A 24,168-nucleotide genomic window follows, 5' to 3' on the forward strand; every position below is an offset into this window, starting at 1 on the left:
ATGTACATAGGCCCCCCTTTGCTCTACCACTCGAACTATCAACTGCAGGGGTATGCTACATCCTATATCCATTCAAATGGACCACCTCCTTGGACTAGGTTTCCTGAAAGCATAGGATCTCATAGCAATGAATACATTCTCTTCACCGAAGATTATTTAACTTTGAAGAAATGCCAGCAATGTTCCAAGAAAGAACGTTGCATAAAACTTGTTTACCACACTCGGCACTGCTGGGTATAGGTGCTTCAATTGGGTCCACAATTTCTTTATAAGAGGGGGGAGAGAGATATAAAGTATCCTGGGATTCAACCATGTTTAGTACTTCCATATCTGTCAATTTATTACACATATTGTTATCACATCTCCTGGTGATGGTGGGGACAGAATGGACAACACCCATCATAGAGTAACCGTAAGTTTCCCCGGTAGTAAGCGCGTTCACAGCAGAATCGAGGGGCACCAAGTTCCCCATGGGGAATCAATCGATTTCCTCCAGAGAGTTCAAGGCATCAAAACGATTATTTACTGGAATTGAGGGAAAAGGCTTCCGAAATCCCCCGGAATGACCTCTCCCAGGTATGTACCCTCGGGGCTTTGGACAGTTTGGTGGTTTATAAAAATAGCCCAGAGGTAGAAGATGTAGATCGTTAGGATTAAAAGGCCCATTGTTACCCCTTTCCAAAATTGCATGCACAAGGGGGGGAGAGCTGAAAGTCAGCATGACGCAGTCTCCACTAAATGACTTGACTGAGGGGCCAACCCACCCGATTCTGCGAACCATTTTAAAGGTCGAAAAAAGAGAATTATGTAAACCAGTCCTAAGACTTAGGAGGTGAAGCGATTTGTTCGTTAATGCCACCCTGTGCACAAAAGCATTATGGGACAAGGGGGGAGCATTTGCCAAAACCACTGTGTAGGGTGTAGCTGCTGGGGGGAGATGCAAAGTAGACGGAGGATGCTGGGGAATTTTTTGTTGACCGTCAAAAAAACTAATACCGTTCGATTTCACTTGCTCCCTATTCTGGTTTGACGTCCCAGCGATCGGTGCTCCCTGCTTAGTACTAGGAGGGTTGCTAGTAGGTGGCGCTGGCATTTCTTTTTTGGTAAGAGGCATCCTATTAGGAACCGTTTTTTTAGATGTACTTGAATCCTTATAGCTAGAAGAGCTTCCAGCATGGTTTTGACCCGTGGAGATACGACACGATGGAGTGCTAGCCCCCACTTCTGCATCTCTGGTGTTTATATCCCAGGGGCTTGAATTGGCGCAACCCATTGTAGCAATTAGGGTGCTTACAAAGTCCTCCATCCAGGCTAATTTAGCTCCAACAGAAGATCTGTTTAACATGATAGGTTCCAGCAAAATATATAACATAGTCTCAAGTCTACTCCAGAAAGTCCCACCTTGTAAACTCCCTCCTCGTAAACTGTCTTCAACTATATCTATATCTTTAGGGTCAATAGCATTTAATTGATCCTCATTCGATACTCTTGCCTTAGTGGAGGTTTTGGCTGTTTTTCCTTTTGGTCTCTGCACAGGTTTGGTCAATTTCCGAGTGTTCCTGGTTATCTTTTTGTTCAGGGGAGGTTCTGCAGTTAGGTTAGCCTTTTGCCTTCTGGTAGTAACAGTGGGTCCTGCAGGGGTGGAATCTAATTCAAGAGGTGAAGAAGAGGGAATAACTATCGGTGTGGTTGGTATATCATGTGGCATTCTACTAGATCGGGTAAAGGACACCTCATCTGTGCACAGGGCTCGATAAGTACAGCCCTTTTCAGAAAGGCGTCTAAAGTCCCCGCAGCCCCCCTGCCTTTGTTCAATCTACACTTACTCATTTTCTCGGGAGCAAGACCTCAGAGGAATGGCCCAGCCTCTACCAGTCTTGGTCCCTTGGTCCGGTCTACGTTCCGCGCCGCAGTGTGAGAGGCATCGTTTTAAGCATGATCACCAAGCCTCTCCCTCTCTCACAGCAGCTGGACAAGGAAGGTTGAACCCTGGGACTTGAAGTCCTCTCCCAGGGTGGTAATAGCAGGAAGACGGAAAGAGAGCAACTGATGGTATGGCGGTGTGACCCTGGGACCTTGTCCCACCAGGGCTGCTGCGGGCGAAACAGCGGTGACTGTGGGGGATGAGGTAGGTGATTGGTGAACCTCACCTCCCCTCCTCCTAACCATGGCTCTCCTCCTGCACCACTTGCTCTCCGCCTGTGGCTCCTGCTTTGCACTTCTGTTCTGGGACTTGGACCCCAGCACTCCTGTGGGCTGTTGGCTGCCCCTCGGCCCTCACATTGCAGGCGGAGCTCTAGCGGATCTGCTCCTGCTCTCCCGCTGAACTTGCAGGGCCCTTGCGGTTCCTGCAGTCTTTGCTGGATTCCCGTGGCTCTCGCGGCTCTCTCCCATTGCTCTTGCGGCTCTCTCCCGCGGCACCCGTGGCTCTTGCGGTCCCTGTAGCCCTTGCTGGTCTCCTGTGGCTCTTGCAGGCCACTCCCGCGGCTCTCGTGGCCCCCGCGACTCTCGCTGCTCTCACCAGGCTCCCGCGACTCACCTTTAGTCAAACTCGAACCATGGCGTGCCTCCCGTGGAGACCATGGTTCTAACGATGTCTTCTTCGGCAAATTCTGAGAGCTAGGTTAATTCCCTAGTTGTTTTTTTAGAAATATGTGTACTTTACAGGCATCTTTTAAAGGAAGAAGGTCTAGTGACATGATAGTTAATATAGTAATGAGGCCAGTCTCATGAACTAGCTATACATCTCATGGGTAGATATTGACTGGCTAGTAGCCAGTGAAAATGCAGAATTTTAATAAGGAAAGGCTGTCTGATTTATATTTTTATTCATGCCTACACAGACTACACTTGTTTCAAATTACTGTGAAGTACACATTTTATCGACCATGTAATAATTAGAGACTCGTCATCCATCAACATACAATTCGGTAATCTTCAGTTGGCACACATAATTTTATAACAGCCATTTAATTCCACTAAAATATCTTTCCAGTTTTAACAAAGTTCTAATGAATATTCTGACCCAACGTTCTTTCTCCTTTTGTTTTTTTCAAGGCATATAACAAGGAATTTACCTCTGAGTGGAGAAACCTTAAACTGGATGTGGTGTTGTGCCCTGTGATGGGTCCTGCCTACAATTTGGGTTATGTGGGCAAGCTATTTGGTAAGATACTGTATAGTAATCATTTTCATTTATAATCTATATCTGCAATCTGAGCAATAAAGCCAAGATGGTGTGTAGCAAGAGATGGCACTAGGAGTCAAGGAGGTTTCCCCAACAAGTGACTGGTGAGTTTTGGTAGTCCAATGCACAATGAGTTACACTTTCTAGTTCATGTATCTCCATGAGGAAGGAGGCCCTTTATCCTTACCTTCACCACACGTGGTGAATGTGGTTCTGAATGTTTGGATTGAAAGGCCAAGATGTGTACCCATACTTCTATTTTCAATTGTTTGCTTTTATAGCTACATCTCTAGTTATGTTTCTGTTTTACAAACTCTTAATTAAACATGTTTGCAATGTTTCTGCATCTCTATTGGTAGCCAATATATTCATTGTAATTCAATTCAATTAGTCTTTATTCGATTATAAACAATCATAAAAGACACATGTACAAAAAGACATTAAAAAAACCAAATTGGCTTGATAAAACGTATAAAATATCCAGAATAAAATCAATAAAATCCATTTACAAATCTTATCTCAGTATACAAGGACTTGTATCATCAAGGATAAATAAGGTTGTAGCCAAAAGATACATCCACAATTAGATGTAACTGGAAATTCGCAAGGAATAAGCACATATTAACCTGTTTATATTAGAGAGTACTGGAAAATACAGTATTAAGGTGATTACATAAATACATAATTGCATAGTTGTATTGTTACATGGTGCCCTGCATCCTGATCTTTCTTATGGCCCACGTCCAGCTCCAAAATGTTGCCATAGCCACCACTACGACTTCGCTGGTGTCAGATTTTGTAATACGCAAAGTCATTTGGGAAGATCTTGTTCCCATTTGGGCGAAAACTGGCTTGAGCCATTTTTGACGAGGCGCCTTGTTTGCAGGACAGACGAAGAGGATATGCAACAGAGTCTCTTCCTCACGTAGACAGGAGTGACAGAGTGAGTCTAGATCAGACCCCCAGTTTTTAGTGAGCGATTTTATAGGGAGGCTTCCCACTCTAAATTGGTGGTAAAGCTTCCTGTCTCCAAAACTGGTAATGGTGTCCCAGTAGGCCTCCATACTATGCTCAGTTTTATGGCACATAAAGAGGCCTGTTAAGGAATCTCCGTTCACCTGAGAAAATGATTTCTGCCAGATCATCTCCCTGTATAAGGCTTTAAATTCCGCTTTTGGGGAAAACGAGTTCTCTGCTGGGTCCGACCATAGGTGGGTAAGGCCCATACTTATAAGAGCCGCCTTAATCCTATGTAACCATGTAATCTTATTGGATTTATCAGCCTCTCTAATATTCTTAAGTGCCTGCACATAGGCTGCCAACTCCGGGGTGGTCCAAAGTCGTCGCCAATAGGCAAGAGGTCTAAAACCTACTTCCTCTTCAAAAGAAATACACCCAAGGTCCATCAGTAACGGTCTTAGAGTTGTAGACATTGGGAGACCAGTCAATGCCCTCAGGAACTTGTTCTGTGCTTGGACTAAAGAAGACTTGTAAAATGAATAGGAGTGTAACCCATATACCAATTCAGGACTGGGTAGGTAAGGTGCAACAAAGAAACAATGTCCTGAGAGGTAAAGATCTGTAGACAATTAAAACATGCATGCACATAGCATTACTTGTAAAGAAAGAAGGAGAATACTCGTTGGTGTGACAAAAGATAGTTAATCATCTTTATATTGTAACATTAGTTCCATGGCCGGATGTTATACAGTTGAAGACAGTACTGTGAAAGTGAACAGCGTGGACGGCGCACTGTGAATGAGGTGCAGATAATTTACAGTGAGTGGCTCAACTGAAAACTGCTGAATTAACACAGCGTATGTACTCGAAAACGGCTGAATTAACACGGCCGACAAGGGCGCTGATTAACCAAGTGCCCTCCTGCAGTCCGCAGACGATCCTTGATTCGGTCTGCATAAGTTGCTATTGACTGTCCTTCCTTCCATGGATACTTGCTAAATAGATGATTTACGCCATCCGGAACCCATTCCAGCACGCCCCAACTCAGACAACCAAGTCCTGATGACGATCCGAACTAACATGGATCGAAACGCCGTCGACCTAACAGCCTAAATAACAGGAGCACTCCTCCCTTGTGGCTCTACATTTAATTGAAAGAACCTTGCCTACTGTGATATCACGATGTCACATGCGCCTTTGAGCCACTCACTGTAAATTATCTGCACCTCATTCACAGTGCGCCGTCCACGCTGTTCACTTTCACTTGCATCGCCACCTGCACTTTGTACACCTTTATGCACCAAGTTTTATATGGTTGTCACCAATTCAATTTATGCAGTGCTGTCTTCAACTGTATAACATCCGACCATGGAAATAATGTTACAACATAAAGCTGATTAACTATCTTTTGTTAGGGCCCCCGCTAGTTGATTTTGCTTTACAACCAGTAGATCCATCTGTGGCTTCCAATTCAATCTTTTGCCCATAGTGACCCCTAAATAGGTAAAAGAATCAGTTTGTTCAAGGGGCACATTATTCATTACTACTCTGGCTTTCACTGATTTAGTTTTATGCAGGACCATGAATTTGGTCTTAGCGACATTAACTATGAGTTCATGGTTATCGCAAAACAAGATAAATCGGTCGAGGGCTCTTTGCAGACCAACTTGAGTTTTTGACAAATTAAGGTATCATCCGCAAATATTAAATAAGGAACCCTCAAAGCAGCGAGAGTTGGAGCGTCCGTGGGATGGTCAGAGTAATATGAAACCACATTATTGATAAACAGGGAGAAGAGGGTTGGCTAAAACACACCCCTGCCGCACTCCCTTGTTAACCAAAAAACATTCTGTTGTCTCCCCTTTTTGTCCCCATCTAACTCGGGCATAGGTAGAGTCATGTAGTTTAATGATGAATGAGAGATCTCTGCAGGCATGCCAGCTTTGTTAAGAGTGACCCAGAGTTTATTACGGGGCACTAAGTCAAATGCAGGCTTGAGATCTATAAATGCTGCCTAGAGGGTGCCCCCAGCTAAGACCACGGTGTTCCAATATATTATCATAAATTTAAAGACTTGGTCTATAGTGCTGACATGGGATCGAAATCCTGCTTGATAGGTGGATAGTATCTCAGTATCAACAGTCCACCAACTTATCCTGCTTAGCACTAATCTAGCCACCAACATTTCCATAGTATCTATAAGAATGATGGGCCGGTAGTTGGATGGGGAAGCTCCATCCCCTTTTTTGTATATGGGGATAATCTCCGCCCGTGCCATGATTCTGGGACGGGGCGCCTCTAGCTAAGCCATTGGCAAGAATGAAGATGTATTCAGCCAATTCTCCCGATCAGATTTAAATATATCTGCCGGGATGTCATCCTGCCCCGGGGCTCAACCTGCATCCATCCCATCAAGTGCACAATCTATTTCTAGTGGGGTAAATGATAATATCTCCTCTGATACATTACACTTGAACTGTTCTGAGTTGTGCATATGAGAGGAGAATTGGGACTGAAAATATGTAACCCAAGCTTTTGGTGAAACGTTATTAGCAGGTACCGGACCCTCATTGTCACCTCCCCACTTAATTAAGTGCCAGAAACTACACCAGATTTTGCCGTTACATGCTGCTAACAGGTCATTCCATCGATTCTCATCATGGAGCTTTTTTGCCTGTTGTTGGATAGTCTTGTACTCAGACCTCCTAGTCCTTACTTCCTGAACAGAGCCTGTCCTGATTGCTCTGGACAGAGCCCTGTAAGCCTTCCTGCAGCCCCATCATACCATTTTAACCTGCGCCAGTCATTGGACATAATCACATCTGATGGTACTGTGTCCGGAATCCCACTCCGGTTCTGGGTGCAAATCACATCTAGTGTCATAAAAAGAGGTTCCTGGTCGCTCTCTGTTTTATTCACGACCTCCATATCCCTCACCCTATGCCAGAGTTCTAGATTAATGAGAAAATAATCAATCCTACTTTTCCTTGCCCCATTGCTGAAGGTAAAGTTGCCTTTCGTATCTGACTTAGATCTACCATTTACGTCATGGAGCCCACACTTTTTTGTAAGACTTTTAAGCTGAAGCACAGCTTCAGTCCATTTCTTAACTGGGGCAAGCGAAAATGACGGGACGCCCCAAACCGCATCTTCATCACTGGTTAGATTCCCGTCCTCATAACCAAGAGGCTTGAACATGCAATTAAAATCCCCTGCAATGATCTTATTACAGGGCTCCTAAGAGTTTTCATGAAAGAATCCAAACTAGGCCTTTCCACCTGCCTGCCCTCTGGCATACATGTTTATAAATATACACTCAGATTCATGCATGGAAGTTATTCTGATAGCCTGAATATCTGGGTTATCAATCACTAACTCTTTAACCTGAAAACCAGCTTGTTGTCTCACCTATATTAATAACCCACCAGATGGGCGCCCTTTACTACTAGGAGTTGCCGGCTTGCCGAATGCCAAAAAACCTGTCCGAAAGATCGTGTTCAAAGCCCAGGTTTCTTGGAATGCAACCATGTCACATGTCTCAATAAAGTTAGACCAGTCCTCGGATCTTGTCTTTATGAGCAACCCCGCAATGTTCCAGGATATTATATTAAATGGCCTCTTAGCCAAGCCAATCCTTTGTCCCGGCATGGACATATTCTCAGTACCCTGGTCCCCGTTGGGATTTATTGGATGAGGATGTGAATCCAGACGATGTAGGGTGCCAAAAGGGTTAGGGGTTTCTTCATTCATACGTGTGACAGCAAGTGGCAGTCAATCACATCCATGTAGACCAGACAATGGAGCAAATCTGTTTGCTAAATTGAGTCCAGGCGGATACGCCATAGCCCTATAGTGGTTATTACTATTGTCACTGTTAGCCCTCACTCCTAGTAGGGAGTTATGATAGGGACTGTAGAAGAACCCTAAAGGGAGCACTGAGATTTTAGCAGGACAAAATCCTCTATTCCTATTTCCTAGATAATCAAGTATAGGCCTAACTACATTGTTGAAGTTAGCCACCACACAATCTCCCCCTCCATTCTTCAAAGAATAGCCCACCCCAAGAAGAGCGTCTAGCACTTATAAGTTGTTTACAGATGTCCCAACCCCAAACCCCAGCTTCTTTCAATTTAACATTCAGTCAGTGCATAGTTTTTGCCATTAAATGTTGCGTGGATTCCACCTGACCTTCCTGCAAACTAGGTACATTTCCCCAGAACTACTACCAGTGATACAGCAGCAGGAGGGAGGTATACTACCCTGTGGTTGTGTTTAGATAGACTATTTCCCTGCCCATGAATAAATACAGGTGAAACATGTCTATTGACCCCAGGGGCAGGGATTAGTTGGTTATCTAATCCAGGCATGCAGTTGTTACCTACAATATAACCTGGTAATCCTACCAAGGGGACCATCTCCCTCCACCCTAGGTGTGCTTGGGATGAGCTGGGCAGACTTCCCAGATGTGTTAACTTCCTCACTCCCTCCTGCTTCCTGGACCCCTGTGCCATTTTCAGAAGCAGTTACCAACCCCCTATTGCTAGGACCTATAGTGGGTATAGAGTTAGATGGTTGTGAGATATCAGGTAGTGAGTTTGGGATTATAGGCTTAGTTATCACATTGAACCCTATTTAAATAGACCCCATTTTCTCCCCCAGTAAAACCATGGCCGTCGCATGATTAGACACAGCAAAAAATTCGAGGTTGGTCACTTTTCCCTCTATTGCAGTCAGTCTTTCAAGAATTGGCAAGAATGATCCTGTTAAAAGGGCCCCCAGTCAAGCCCATAGACTCTCTTCATCTTCAACCATCAGAGTTCCAGTGGTAGCCACATTCTGAGTGCCTGCTGTAGAAGTGGTGGACATGGCTCTGGTAAAAGTGTTATAGATAAAGGCGCCAACCCACTAGTTTTAGACACTTTAGGCATTTTTTAATTTTTTTGCCTCTGAGGGCCCCCTCCCCGCTTCCTCTTTGAGGCCGGCTCCGGTAAATTTTGCAGAGCTAAAGTTTTTGATTGGGGCACAGACCTAGTGGTCACTCGATGCACCTTGGGTATTGCTGAGCTCGATTGCACCGAATCATGCGGGGTAAAGCTAGTCAGTTGCTCCGCTGTGGTTGGATTATCCAGCAGTAATCAGGGAGTTTGGCTACAACCCCCTACCAAATTCAGTGAATCTGAGCCTATGGTCAAGCAACCTTCCGGTGATCGTACATGCATTAAACCACCCATTAAACCACCCAAGGATGACCGTTTGTTTTGCTGGGGATCAAGAGATAACCGCCGTTCGGTCATGGCGATTTCATGAGCAAGTACCGAGGTAGCTCTCACAATGAATTGGTCCAAAGTCCCGACAAAACTCCCACCCGTAAAGGCAGGCCCCTTTCCCTCTCATGGATTCATTGTAGACAAAACTCTATAGCTCGAGGATCGTTTACCGACAGCCCAAATGCCGCGAAGCGTAAAGGAAAGTAACCTTACGGAGCTGGGCAGCTAAGAGGGGGGCTCAACCCAGCCTCCACCGGTCTTGAACGGGCTCAAATGGGCCCGCCCTTGGCCTGGGCTTCGCCCAGAGCGCCGAGGGGGGGGTGGTGATAGCCGGGAGAAGGGACCCCATCACTTCTTAAACCTTTACTTTGTGTAAATACTGCTTTTAGGGAAACTATTGCACCAAACTCCCCGCACAGCGAAGAGAACGCTGACGAGGGCGGGTGTTTTGCTCTGTTGTTCAGATGCAATTGGCCGGATCAGAACGGCATGCCCACTAACTGTAGCCACGCCCCTTTCTTCATAAAGCGCGCGCTGAATACGAGCGCAGCGTCTTTGTTGCTGAATCTCCTGAGGCACAGCCGGGAGAAGGGACCCCATCACTTTTTAAACCTTTACTTTGTGTAAATACTGCTTTTAGGGAAACTATCGCACCAAACTCCCCGCACAGCGAAGAGAACGCTGACGAGGTCGGGTGTTTTGCTCTGTTGTTCAGATGCAATTGGCCGGATCAGAACGGCACGCCCACTAACTGTAGCCACGCCCCTTTCTTCATAAAGCGCGCGCTGAATACGAGCTCAGCGTCTTTGTTGCTGAATCTCCTGAGGCAAAGCCGGGAGAAGGGACCCCATCACTTTTTAAAATTTTACTTTGTGTAAATACTGCTTTTAGGGAAACTATTGCAACAAACTCCCCGCACAGCGAAGAGAACGCTGGCGAGGGCGGGTGTTTTGCTCTGTTGTTCAGATGCAATTGGCCGGATCAGAACGGCACGCCCACTAACTGTAGCCACGCCCCTTTCTTCATAAAGCGCGCGCTGAATACGAGCGCAGCGTCTTTGTTGCTGAATCTCCTGAGGCACAGCCGGGAGAAGGGACCCCATCACTTTTTAAACCTTTACTTTGTGTAAATACTTCTTTTAGGGAAACTATTGCACCAAACTCCCCGCACAGCGAAGAGAACGCTGACGAGGGCGGGTGTTTTGCTCTGTTGTTCAGATGCAATTGGCCGGATCAGAACGGCACGCCCACTAACTGTAGCCACGCCCCTTTCTTCATAAAGCGCGCGCTGAATAGGAGCGCAGCGTCTTTGTTCCTGAATCTCCTGAGGCACAGCCGGGAGAAGGAACCCCATCACTTTTTAAACCTTTACTTTGTGTAAATACTGCTTTTAGGGAAACTATTGCACCAAACTCCCCGCACAGCGAAGAGAACGCTGACGAGGGCGGGTGTTTTGCTCTGTTGTTCAGATGCAATTGGCCGGATCAGAACGGCACGCCCACTAACTGTAGCCACGCCCCCTTTTTGCTCCCCACCCTACTCCTATATAGGATGTGCCCTCACCGGAAGCGCAGCGGGCGCAACGAATGCATGCCGAAGGCACGCTTAAGGCAAGCTCGTCTGCGCTCGTCCGCGCCGAGACCGGGCCTAGGGCAATCCCCCCTGCTCGACCTCTCCCGTTTCACGAGGCACATAGATACAGTAGAGAAACACTTATGCTGCTAAACCCACTGGCAGGCAGAGCTAACTGCCCTCGCCTAGCCCCTCACACTGCATCTGAGGTCAGGAGCCCCTGTCCCAACTGCCTAGGGCGCCTGCCTCATAATAATCCCCTCCCACTTGAATCACAATTGAATCCTGATCAGACCTCAGGCTATAGGCATATCCCGCCAACACACGCCGTTTCAAAACAGACCATCAAGGGAGAATTAGTCAGTGGACTATTAAACGTCAGATCCCTCCCTAAACATGCCACTGAAATACAGCAATTGGTTGAGTCCAACAATTTGGACATTTTATTTTTGACCGAGACATGGATGGCCGCGGGAATGGAACTAGAGCTAGGGCAGGCCTGCCCGGAAGGATACAAGATCATTCATAAGCCTAGGACCATAGGACGAGGAGGAGGAACAGGGATCATTTTTAAAGAGGAGCTAAATATTGCAACCTTAGATGTCGACACAGTCTCATGCGCTGAAATCCTCAGGATATCGATCAGACATGACTCAGGCCACTGCCTCACGGGCTTAATCTGCTGTAGGACACCGGGGCATATTAACGCAACACAACAGCAGGAATTGATTGCTGTTATCAACAACATGTCAATCTCACATAGCAAACTGCTGGTACTAGGAGATTTTAATCTATAGGATAATGACCAACTACACACAGCCTTTCACAATATCACCCAATCCTGGGAAAATTTAGGGCTGAAACAGTGGATAACTACCCCCACACTTAAACAGGGAAATATACTGGATCTAATATTTGCTGCAGAGGATCTCATCACAATGTGAACAACGCTACCGGTAGGTTGGTCAGACCATCACCTCCTACTATTCAATATTCACACCTTGATTAACGCAGGACCCACAAATACGCAGACCAGGTCCTTTATCGGCCGTGACTGGAAAGGCCTGCTAAAAAAAAGGGAAAGGAAAGTTCAATTTCCGTCAAATTGGGAATTCGTTCAACCCAGAGAACGACATCACCACAAACTATCTCTCCTTATGTAAAGAAGTAACCAAGAAACTCGACGATACTGTACCCCTGAAAGTAATTAGAAAAAGAGGAAGACCCTCCGCGCCCTGGTATACGGATAACCTAAAGGAACTGAAAAGTGCCTGTAAAAATGCGGAAAGGATCTGGAGAAAAAATTACTCGGAGCCGGAGAAACTGATATGGAGGCAAACTATTGTACGGTATAAAAAAGAAATCATTGCAGTTAAAGCAAACCACTTCGACGACCTAATACTCAACAGCTCTAATAAGTCCCGCGACACTTTCAGGATAATCAGAGAGTTATCCAATCCTGATTGTGCCAATAGTCAAATCAAGCCCTCACAAGAACTATGCGATGATCTAGCATCTTTATTTCAGGAAAAAATTACTAAAATTATTGAGGGAATGAAGGGTGCTTCCATCTCTTCAGGGCAGGATAACAGTAACCCCGAGAACAGGGAGAAGAGCGAAGGCAATGTAAGACGACCCAACCCAAAGGCTACTCTAGAAAATTTTGAGATCCTTACAGAACAAGATTTCACAAGAACTGCTCTTAATACAACATCAGGATCCCCTCTGGACCCTTTGCCTCACAAAATAGTAAAGGAGTTCCTGGATGACCTTTTCCCAGTATTGCGACAGCTTTGCAATCAATCTCTCAATACTGGCACCGTGCCAAAAAATTGGAAACTGGCGGTTGTCACCCCCCTACTAAAGAAACCTAATTTAGACCCGAACTGCCCAAAAAACTACCGACCAATATCGCTCCTGCCATACCCTATAAAGATCATGGAGCGGTGGGTCAGCAGATCCCTTGCCCTCTTACTGGAAACCAACAACATCCTGGAAGAGGAGCAATTCGGTTTCAGACCAGCTCACGGAACCGAGTCAGCTCTGCTGACAGTTCTGGATGACCTACGAATGAGGGCAGACAGGGGGGAGTCAGCAGTTTTGGTTCTGCTGGACCTGTCCGCCGCATTCGATACGGTGAGACATCCTGCTGACAAGACTGAAGAACATTGGAGTCGGGGGGGTGGCGCTCGACTGGTTTCACTCCTACCTGAAGGATAGATGGCAGGCAGTAGCCATCCCCCCATACCAGTCAGAATTTGTTAAAGTCCCACACGGAGTATATATGCAACCCCTGTTGGGCATTATCAAGGCTCACGGCATTAGCGTGATCAACTATGCGGATGACACGCAGCTGATGATTTCTCTAGATGGTGCCCAGGCTGACTCACTCGAGACTTTCCACTCCTGTATGGCAGAAATGACACTCTGGCTAAACCAGAATTCACTACAATTCAATAGTGATAAGACGGAAATAATGCACTGCGCAGTAGACAGAATTACCAGAAGTCTACCCACCGACTTCTGGCCCTTGGACTCAGGGGAGTCTTTAACCCCAGTGAAATCAGTGAGGAACCTCGGAGTCAGTTTTAATGACAGTCTGAGTCTAGAGACCAATGTTAACAAGCAGGTGAGTAGCTGCTTTGCTTTAATGCGAGGACTGCGAAAGCTGCTACCCCTCTTACCAACACAGGTCAGAGCCACCACAGTCAGGAGCACCATTCTCAGCCGCCTGGATTACTGTAATGCTCTGCTTCTGGAATCCCCTGCCTATTTGATTTCCAGACTGCAAAGCATCCAGGCGGCAGCAGCAAAACTGGCACTCTCCCGAGAGCGAAGATCCTCCACTACTCTCGCTCTGGCCGACCTATACTGGTTACCTGTACATCGAAGGATCTGCTTCAAATCCCTCTGCATTGTCTTTAGGGCAGTACACGGGATGGGCCCCCGACGACTTCAAAACAAATTTAAATGGTATAAATACACATGGTCCCTCCGATCTTCATCCTCCAATCTTATAAGCATACCCAGGATTAAGAAAGCCACTTATGGTGGCAGAGCCTTCAGCATAGCTGCAGCCCATCTGTGGAATAAACTGCCCATCGACATCAGGAAAACAGACGAACTGATGGCCTTCCGAAAAAAGGTGAAAACATGGCTCTTCCCTAAAACTTAATTTCACCAGAATTTTAATACTATCCTTTCCTCCTCTGATGCACAGTGTTTTTTCAGCAATATGTACACAGCGCCAGGATGCCCGTAGGGTTGCAGAACGCTTTACAAATGCTATAAATAAATAAATAAATATAAATAAATAAATTAGGCATTGGGCAATGCAGCTCAGGTGCGGGTCCCACAACAGTGCAGCGTCCAGGTCCTCTTACCAGCAACAAGCGCAGCAGCTCCCGCGGAGAGGGAGCGGCAAGCGACAGTGGGCAATGCGGCTCAGGTGTGGCCGTGTCCTCTGGATCCCTGGGACATGAAGTCCCACAACAATGCAGCGTCCAGGTCCTCTCACCAGCAACAAGCGCAGCAACTTTGGAGTCCTCAGTGGTCAGCCAGTGTCTCTTGAGCCAGATAAAGCGCGGAGTGCAGCATCTAATGATGGTATAATAGAAGCAGCAAGGTTGGTCTTAAAAAGGGCTTAAAAAGGCTTAAATGTCCTCAGTGGGCAGCCAGTAGCAGCATGGACGGTGTCTCCCCACACAGTTACAGTGCAACATGCAGTGGTAAACGGTTGACAACAGAAATTAGGGTTAATAACCCAGAAGAAGAAATGCAGTGCCAGTTTTTTAGTTAGCGCTGGCTGGAAAACTCAGGCCAAGTTCACAGCACCATGTAACAGCCTCCACTCACCGGCCCCTCCTTCCCCAGGATGCTCGTAGTACACCGGCAATCAGCAGGTCCCAGAGCCCGGGTCTCTATCAGCGTTTCCGCGTGTGCTCAGGAAAGGTTGCGCTATGCTTCGTGATTTAAGGTGATTAGGGCATCAAAGCGACCGCAACATTTTCAATACTTCAGCGGCTCCAAAGTGCGGCATGTGATGTGCATCATTCGGAACATCAAAACGCCGAAACATCAAAACGCCAAACCACCATTACGGGAGGAAGGAGCAGCGTCACCTACGGCTGCACGGAGGCACGGAGGCGTGGTTCTAATCTTCATTGTAATACGCTGATGTTTGCTAAATAATTGTAGATTTTAATGTGTACATGCCATGGAAGTAGGTATTGACATGTGTGTAAGTACTCCCAATGCTATCTTTGTACCAGCAAACAAATAAACTGGCAAATGTTTTTTTTTGTAAAGTGCCAAATAGTCATGTCATAGGGCTATTTTATCTTGAAAAGGGCCCGATTCACAGAACTAACTTAATCCAAAATCCTAAACTTACTACTTTTGGTATTCACAGAAGTTAGGATTTTTTCTTAAGTTTGTCTTAAGACAGACTTAAGACTGACTTAAGACCGACTTAAGTTAGGATTTTGTCTTAAGTCTGTCTTAAGAGAAACTTAAGACAAAATCCTAACTTCTGTGAATACCAAAGTAGTAAGTTTAGGATTTTGTCTTAAGTTAGTTCTGTGAATCGGGCCCACAGTTTATCATATATTTAAAAATCTACTGCTACAGCCATGCATAATGCTTTATTTCTCAGAGTTTTGAATAAAATACATCTTCATTATTTTCAGTATTCCAGCTGAGTGTGTTGTCACAAGATAAATCAATTACTTAACCCTTTCGATGCTGATGACGAGCTCAGCTCGTCATCACCCACGGGTGTCGTGTGCTGATGACGAGCTGAGCTCGTCATGTATAATGGTGTCAAGGATTTTCCAGCACACAGCGGGAAAACGCCTAGCAGCCAAGAGGTTAATGGTAGAAATGAACATATTTTGCCTGGCGCCACCCCGTATTTTTGCCTTGATTGTTGTTGCTGGCTTTAGAACTCTGCACTTCACCCTTGCTAAACAGTGGTAAAGTGCCCGTGCTCCCCCTTTCAATATGATGTTACTAATACACCACTGATTGGTACATTTAACTTACTTACAAGTCTCTGGTATGTGGTACAACAGAGTTCCCAGGGCCTATCAGTTAAATATCACAAGTGTACTGAAGCACCCATTTTGCCTTTCACTACAGTGATGCTGTAAGCATGACTGCAGTTCTGCCACGAGTAGATGGCTGTGCAGGTTTAAACTGCAAATTCCACCTGCCAAAATATTCCCTCTTGACAGGCCTAAGCTTTCCTTTTAAATATTTAAGTAACGGCTAAGCAAGTCTTACCGTCCATAAAGCAGAATGCATGATATTTAAATTTAGGACAGATTTCAGTGTTAAACTTCTTCCTACAGTGAAAAGGAACTACAAATATTACAAGCTAAATTCATTGAGGAAGTCTGATTTATAATAAAAACTTTGGAAGAGACACTTTCAGAAAGTTATCTTTTCCCTGCCTAAAGCCTCTAGAAATCTATTTTGGTGTGGTAAATATGTCACACAGGAGTTGTATAACACCTTTGATGAGGTGTAAACTTGCTCTGAGAGCTGAGACAAAGATTCTGGGTGTAGGGAGATGTTCTGTTTGTATGGAAGGTGAGACATCTGGCCTGTGATCAGGAGCGTAATTGTCACAGGCAGATGTAGCTAACACCTGTGCCTGCCCCCTTCTTCTGTATTTTTCTGGCTAAAAATTTATAACGAAATAGATATCTTAGAATGAGATAATCACACTTTTTCTTGTGTATGCATTACTTCTATGCATTGTTACCCTTACATTTCCTTTATGCTATTAGGTCTGTGGCCCATAAACCGTACAGCTTTCAAGTAAATAGATACAAATATGGCCCAACATAATATTTATGTGTTACATTGGACACGTGTTGATAAAAAATAATGCATCATAGTATTTTTGCAGCTACCGGAACGTACACCTACCTGTACAATGTTCTCAACTTCCCTGCTGGGGTGGTTCCAGTCACTACAGTTACGGAGCAGGACGAGGAGAAGCTGACGCACTACGAGGGGCACTACAATGATCACTGGGATAACCTGATAAGAAAGGTCAGTAGCCAACATTTTCCAATCAGGCAACTTCTACTCATAAGGTTTTACTTTTAAAGTGTAGTGGGGTTAAAGTGAGTGGAGGCCAAAGCTCAGGTTACAGAGACCCACATAACCTTATTATAACGTTCAAGGCATGAATCTATTTATTTTGTTCATTAAATTAGATTCCATAGATTAACATGCTTTATGAGTCGCCCATGTGCCCACATAGTGCTAAAAGTTACCGCCTCTTCAAAGGAGGCACTAACAGGAGAAATGTTTTTATTTCTCCTTTCTTTTCAACTTTGCATGCGTGCTGCACTGTGCAGCAAACATACAAAATGGGAAAAGCTTTAACCCCATGCATGCTCATGACGGAGCCGCTCCGTCATAAGCCGCGGTTGCGCTGTGTTCATGACGGAGCGGTTCCGTCATGGCCCTGCCGTCGCGCCTGCGCGGCGCTGATTTCGCGGGCGGGCGGGGCCATGACGGAACCGCTCCGTCATGAGCACAGCGCAACCGCGGCACGTGACGGAGCGGCTCTGTCACGAGCATGCGAGCGCCGCTCGGCCCCCCCTCCCCCTAGCGCTGCGGCAGAATTGCCGCCGCAGCGAAGGGATTAAACGTGTCTAGGCATGGTATTTTGTACAGGAAGTGTAACCTTCCTGTACAAAACCTATGCTAGACTCATGCAAATAGCCTACTGCTACAGCGCTAAGGTGTGTGCGAGGCGTTCGGCAGCTGAAATCAGAGCCAGGGAAAGGGGAGGAGAGAGCCATATCTCTTTGGATATAGCACTGTCCTGCTGCCTCCCTGTCATGCAACGCAGCTCAGCCTCTTTCTTCGTTGCATGTATTTATGTGAAAAATCTGCCCCTTAGAGTATCATTATTTTGGGTTAAATTAACTTCAGATTTTTCAGACAGCCAGTTGCAGCTAATGAGGAGACAATGCGTGAGTGCTAGGTGGGGAATACAACTATTTTAGTCCAAGTCTAAGGTAATTTTTTATTGTCCGGTATTGAAAGTGTTCATGATCAAAAATCAAATCGTTAAGTTTGAGATTCTGCTCAATCCCTTATAATGGTGAAAACAATCCTGAGATAAACTAAATCGAATGTAGAGAACTGAGAATCAGTTTCATATCTGCAGTTATAAAGTTGTAATACGAATCTGCGCTATTTTCATAGTTTGCGTAATGCTAAATAAAATAGTAAGAATTTGATCAATATTACAGGATGAAGGCAGTTAAGGCAGAGTGTGAAAACTTTTAAAGGATTATTGGAAGAAAGGTATTTAGGACGACACATCTATTTGAGGGGGCAGAGTTGAAAAGAGTTTTACAATTACTTTAAAAAAGACTGTAGGTTTACAGATAACTTGGAAAGGGCAAATTCCACAACTCCTTAGCAATTACAGTCACCCATGTGCACCTCAAGGCCCCAAGTGAATGTAGTGACATATCTTAAACCTACAGCAGGAAAATAATGCACTTACATTACAATGAAAAACTGTTTGCCAGACTTCCAGTCTTTTATTTGTCATTTGAATGATTGTTGTTTTGGGCCCCAGACAACAACGATCATACATAAGTATCTATCTACGATTGATGGACCATAGGAGATTTTAACAGAAATCAATGTGTAATATGCATTTGGCTCACACATTACTATCTTCCTATGTTTTATAATTACAAGGACATAGTAATCCAGAATGTATTAGTGTAAATATATTAATGGAGCATGTAACTGATCCACAAAGGAAATTGCTGCTGTGGTTAATGATTTTCGTTTTGCTTTTGAATTTTAGAGCCCCCCATGATTTTTTATGGGTATATACGTATTGTTGTTTAACGTTGATTTTGTGGCAACTTTCGTGTTTTTATGTTTAAAAAATATATATATGTTTGTGTGAATGTAAAAAATGCCTGATGTATCAAATTGCCATACAAGTTCATTCGGTAGTTATGCAGACAAAAGGTTTATAAAACATACATAACATCTTGTAAAATACAATTGCTCTGCTTTGCAAATAACCCCTCTACGGCAGATGTATAAAATTCCACCTGTTACATCCATTTTTTAAAATTTTTCCCTATTGGACAAGTGCTTCCTGTTACATCATGCCTCGAAAATGCAATGATTAAACATTATTACACACATTTAAAAATATTGTGCTATCCACCAATAAATCCTCCATTCATTGAATACTTCACCTTTCTTTGAATATACAGTGATGAGACATGTTTGGATTATACAATAACATTAGCAAGGGAGAATTTGGGCAAGTACTGTTTCAACATAGCAAAAAGGATTTATACAATTTCAATAAATAGCAATTATGTGCCAAGGATATTGTATAAGTTTTGGAATTATTCACGGTGATTTCTGTAGTTTACCATGCCTATGGGAATGTGACAGATACAAATTCAAGGTGCATATAATTATATATGACAGAAACTGTTGGAAGGCATAAGAAGACTTAATCATGTTTCTATTCATACATTAAAAACATATGATTTTCCACATATGGTTTATGATCATTTTATCAATTAGGATGTAGAGGTCTTTTTAAGAAGAGCCACATTGACAAACAGGCGCATGGAGTGAGACATGCAGAATTGTCCAGAAATGAATAATTAGCATTTGGTGGGCTAGTAGAGGGGTGTGAAAATGGAAAAGGAATATAACGCTCAAGATGAGGTTAAGTAACATGTTGAATGGATGAGAAAATCAGCCTCACTGGATCCCTCAATGACCGCCAACTCCTTAACACCACTCAGTCTAGTTTCAGACACAACCACAGCATGGAAACGTCCCTCTTCACCACGATGGATGACTTCCACATTGAAATGAAATGAAATGAAATTTGATTTGTAGAGCGCATGGCTGCCCGAAAGCGTCCCAGCGCTTGCTTAGGGAACCCGTCCTGGTATTCCCCTGCGAGATAACCCATTACTGGGCATCCCCAAGGTGAAAGCCAGGCATCCCGCTGCGAGGGGCCGTTGTGGAGATTAAGCAAGCTATTGCCCAGAGTTACAGAGTGGGACTCCATGATTGGAATAGGCACAGAGGCGAGAATTGTCAGGTCCGGGGAAATTTGAGTCCAAGACCCGCCAAGGCGGGATTGAACCCTGGTCCGGGCCAGACCTGCATTAGGGTCTGCCGCTCCAACCACTTGAGCCACACTTCTCCATTAATTTGGATGCAGGGAAAGAGGCAGCCCTAATACTCCTGGACCTCTTTGCAGCGTTTGACAGAGTCTCCCACCCCACCCCACCATCCTCAAACAACACCTACATGACATTGGAATGCAAAGGCACAAACTTTGATGGATCTGCTCCTTCCTAACTGGAAGGACCTAGCCAGTCAACCAAGCACCGTACAACTCGGATGCCTGCAACCTCAACAGCAGACTTCGGCAAGGATGTTCTCTAAGCCTGACCCTCTCCAACATATAAATGAACCCTCTAGCCAGCATGCTCCACTTTCTTAACATCAACTTCCTCTCCTGTGCTGATGAAGTACAACTAATTCTCTCTCTCCTCATGAACAAGACACCCAGTACCTGGATCAAGTTCAATGCTTGCATGGATGAAGACAAGCTGTCTAAAGCTGGATACTGAAAAGACTGAAATAATGATCTTCAGGAAGAGCACTTCACCGTTGGACTCCACCTGGTCACCAACAGAGGTAGGACTGATACCCATCCACACCAAGAACGTCAAGATGGTCATCAACAGCAAACACAACATGACCACCCAACTCAACACATTCACCGCCTCATGCTTCTATACACTGAAGATGGTTCAAAAGATTTTCAAATGGCTCCAGAACAGCACCCGAAAAACTGCCACATACACCATAGTCACAAGAAGCAGGACTACGGGAACACCTTCTATACTGGAATCAACAAAAAAAGCAACAGTAGGCTGCAGAACTTGGCAGCCTTCCAAACTTCACTCACATCACACCACTCACATTACACCACTCACATTACACCACCCCTGAAAGAGCTCCACTGGCTCTCCTATACCAAATAAAATTCAACCTTCTCACCCACACTTTCATGACACTACATAAACTGAACCAGCATACCTCAATAATCGCATGTGCTTTCACAAACCTTCCAGCCACCTGCGCTTGTCCAGACTTCAGATTCCACATTGTGCTCCTACTATGGGATATTTAACTTGACATTGACCTTTCCCTCATCCGGACATTGAATCTGTGGACTTACTCCCGACCGTGGAGACCTAGTTTTCTGGCCGACACCCGGTAGGGCTACCTGGTAGCTAAAGAGGAGATGGGCTGTGGACCTTCCCCCTCGGCCGTCACCTACCCAGCCGTCACCTACCCAGCTGGACGTTGGACAGATTTTTTTCCTGCGTCTCATTGTCATATGCTCCCTCCTACTCCTTTACCCTACCCCATTACCCCTTTACGCTCCAATTATTTTGCCTTCTATGTTCTTTAAATGTTTTCCCATTGGGACCTAGCTATTTGGCCAATGCCCGGTGGAGCTACAAGATAGCTATAGAGGAGACGCGTTTTTGGGTCTTCCCCTTCAACCATCACCTACCCAGCCGGACTTTGGGCAGACCTTCCTTCGTCTCTCTGCCGTTTCTCCCTCCTACCCCTTTACCCTTACCCCCTTCCCCTCTACACTTCACTTATCTCGTCTTCTATGCTCTTGTAATGTTTGTCTAGCAACTGATGTAAAATGGAACTGATGTAATCTTGTCATTTTTGTGGAACCTCGTGTAAAGCGCTCTGATACCTCCGGGTCTAGCCAGCGCTATATAAAACTCTTAAAATGAATGAATAAAAATTAAATATGGAAAATCAGATCCGGCAATTAAGCCTTTTCCTGCATTGCTCCTAAAGAGTGGCCTGCCTCTACACTGAAGAGCCTCTTTCTCACTTCCTGAATTCCACAAGAAGCTGAAGAACTGTCTTTTTAAGTAGTCCCACTAGGGCCCAGGTTTGGCTAGACTTGCACCTGCTCCGCGCCCACTCCCTACCAGGTGATAGTGCATTCTACAAACCCGCATAATTCAACATAATAATGAGAACGTAATTTCTAAAAGAGGAAAGGATGTCCCTCCAGGTGGCAATTCAGGATTACAAGTTTGCGCTTCTCTTTGAAAGTTACATAAACCCCATACAAGCGAAGGAGCTTACGTAACCGCCAGTCAGACACACACTTAAAACATTAGTATTAAAGCTGGCGAAGTGCTTTAAACATGGATAGTTAGGACTACACAGGTGTTTGGTTTACCTAAAGGGTTACCAGCAAGTTTACTTTATTTAAAACATATAACCATTTATACCAGAATTTCGCTCCTTACATGAACCATTTAGCATAATTATTTGAAAGGTAAAGTAAGAGTGTTTCCGTGGTGATAATAGTTTTTACTGCCTGTTCTCCCTATGTTTGTGTTTTTGCTGCAGGCTGTGACGGGAGGGGTTGGACTCCCTGTGGCTGTGCAGTGTGTGGCACTACCGTGGCAAGAGGAGCTTTGCTTGCGCTTCATGAAGGAGGTGGAAACCCTGGTACAAGAGGAGAAAAGAAGACTTGGAACTGGATCATGATCAAATATACTGCTAGGACTCCCAATTAGTCCGCTGTCCTGTTCTGTAAATCTATGTTGTCTCAGCAAATGACAATCAGCAAAACAGGGTAGGGAGTTGTGGTTTTTTTTATAGATGAGATCATCTCACTAGGGTATTATAGAGGCTGTTAATCGATATTTTTTTATTATCTCTGATTTACTAAGTCGGGAAGCATTTTTGAGTTAGTTAAACCACTAAATATCACACCGAGAATAGCAGGCCATGATGCCATGAAATTACGTTCCAGAATGAAAAAACTGAAAACAAGAATACATTAAACCCAGATAAAAGATGCTTCATCAGGTACTCTACTGGTAGCCAGTACTTCATTTGTTAAAAATAAAATAAGTGCACTGGTCCAAAGTTTTTCACCTCAGAGTTCTTCAAAGCAGGGGCTTCCTAGTATAAGGCAGCTTAGTTTTAATTCACTCTCCTGCGCCTCTTTCTTCCAGCAACCTATACTTCTTAGACACATAGTTTCTTTTCCATCCCTGCTTTCCCTGTTTGATACTGATTTCCTACATTGGCTTTATTCACTTTTTCTCAATTTTCTGCCTTATTCCCACATTTATTGGTTCCTAGTCTGTTGATAAAAAGTAGGTTCCATTTCCCAAAAATAAGCGCAGGTGCCGAACCTCTGCCATACCTACCAAAAATGAAGCACTGGTAATCACCCTGAAACTAAGTCAACATTTTATGTACACAGTTCTTCTAAGAATGTAACTAAAAAACGTATGGTGCTAGAGCAGGCGGAGTCAACAAATCCTTCATCAGTCCAATAATACCTGCTCACAAAGTGTTCAAGTACCCCATTGGGGTTTTGTAACATGATGATTAAAAATGTACTCCAGAAAAGAATTATTACAAACTGTATTTACTGTATATCAGTAATGAAGTGAGCTGAAATGTGTATTTTATTAAATTGCTGACTATTGGTATCTTCACAGAAACCTGTAGTTTCAAATTTCAGGCTGTTCCTCATTGTGTTGTCTATTATTTATTTGTCTAATTACTATTTCATAAAGCTCAGCTGCACTACTACTGGTATTGAAAGGCATTGCAAAGAACTCATTTGAAATTACATTAGAATCAGCAGGGAAAACTTGCCAATGCTTGTTAAATTGAGTCAGCAATGGCAAAGCCAAAAGTAATCTTGGAATTGTGTTGTCTATTAGTCGCAGATGACACTCAGGTTGCAACGTTGAGGCACAGGCATGGCTATCATGGAAACACCATCTTGGAAATACAGAACATTCAGGGCTTATTTTGCTAGTTTGTCACTTTTAATATAGCAAAAAAGGGACGTACCGCAGTGCAAGGGGCTTGTAAATAAACACCATAGTTCAGTGAATGGTGTTTTGCTGAGTCCACACATATTATGATGGCCATCTTAGAAGTATAATTATTTTTAATTCTAATATACCTGAACATTCTTTTCTATACTTGGAAGTGCACGAAGACAGTGTGGGATGGGAGAAAGAGATTAAGAGGTTCTTTTTCTAGGAGTGCAAGCATACAATTGGCTTGT

General features: G+C 44.5%; 1 protein-coding gene across 1 annotated transcript in view; it reads left to right on the top strand.

Moving 5' to 3' along the window:
* The window catches only part of LOC147747106 (vitamin D3 hydroxylase-associated protein-like), a 337,273-nt gene extending 313,664 nt beyond the window's left edge, over positions 1–23,609 (top strand). The window contains exons 13-15 of the mRNA XM_086952357.1: positions 3,058–3,166; positions 16,900–17,045; positions 22,479–23,609. Coding sequence (XP_086808483.1) covers positions 3,058–3,166; positions 16,900–17,045; positions 22,479–22,619 — 396 coding nt within the window. The 3' untranslated portion in view covers positions 22,620–23,609. The remainder of the gene's footprint in view (positions 1–3,057; positions 3,167–16,899; positions 17,046–22,478) is intronic.
* The last annotated feature ends 559 nt before the right edge of the window (positions 23,610–24,168 follow it).

This window comes from Lissotriton vulgaris, chromosome 1_1 (assembly GCF_964263255.1).
Source record: "Lissotriton vulgaris chromosome 1_1, aLisVul1.2, whole genome shotgun sequence".
Lineage (NCBI taxonomy): Eukaryota > Metazoa > Chordata > Amphibia > Caudata > Salamandridae > Lissotriton > Lissotriton vulgaris.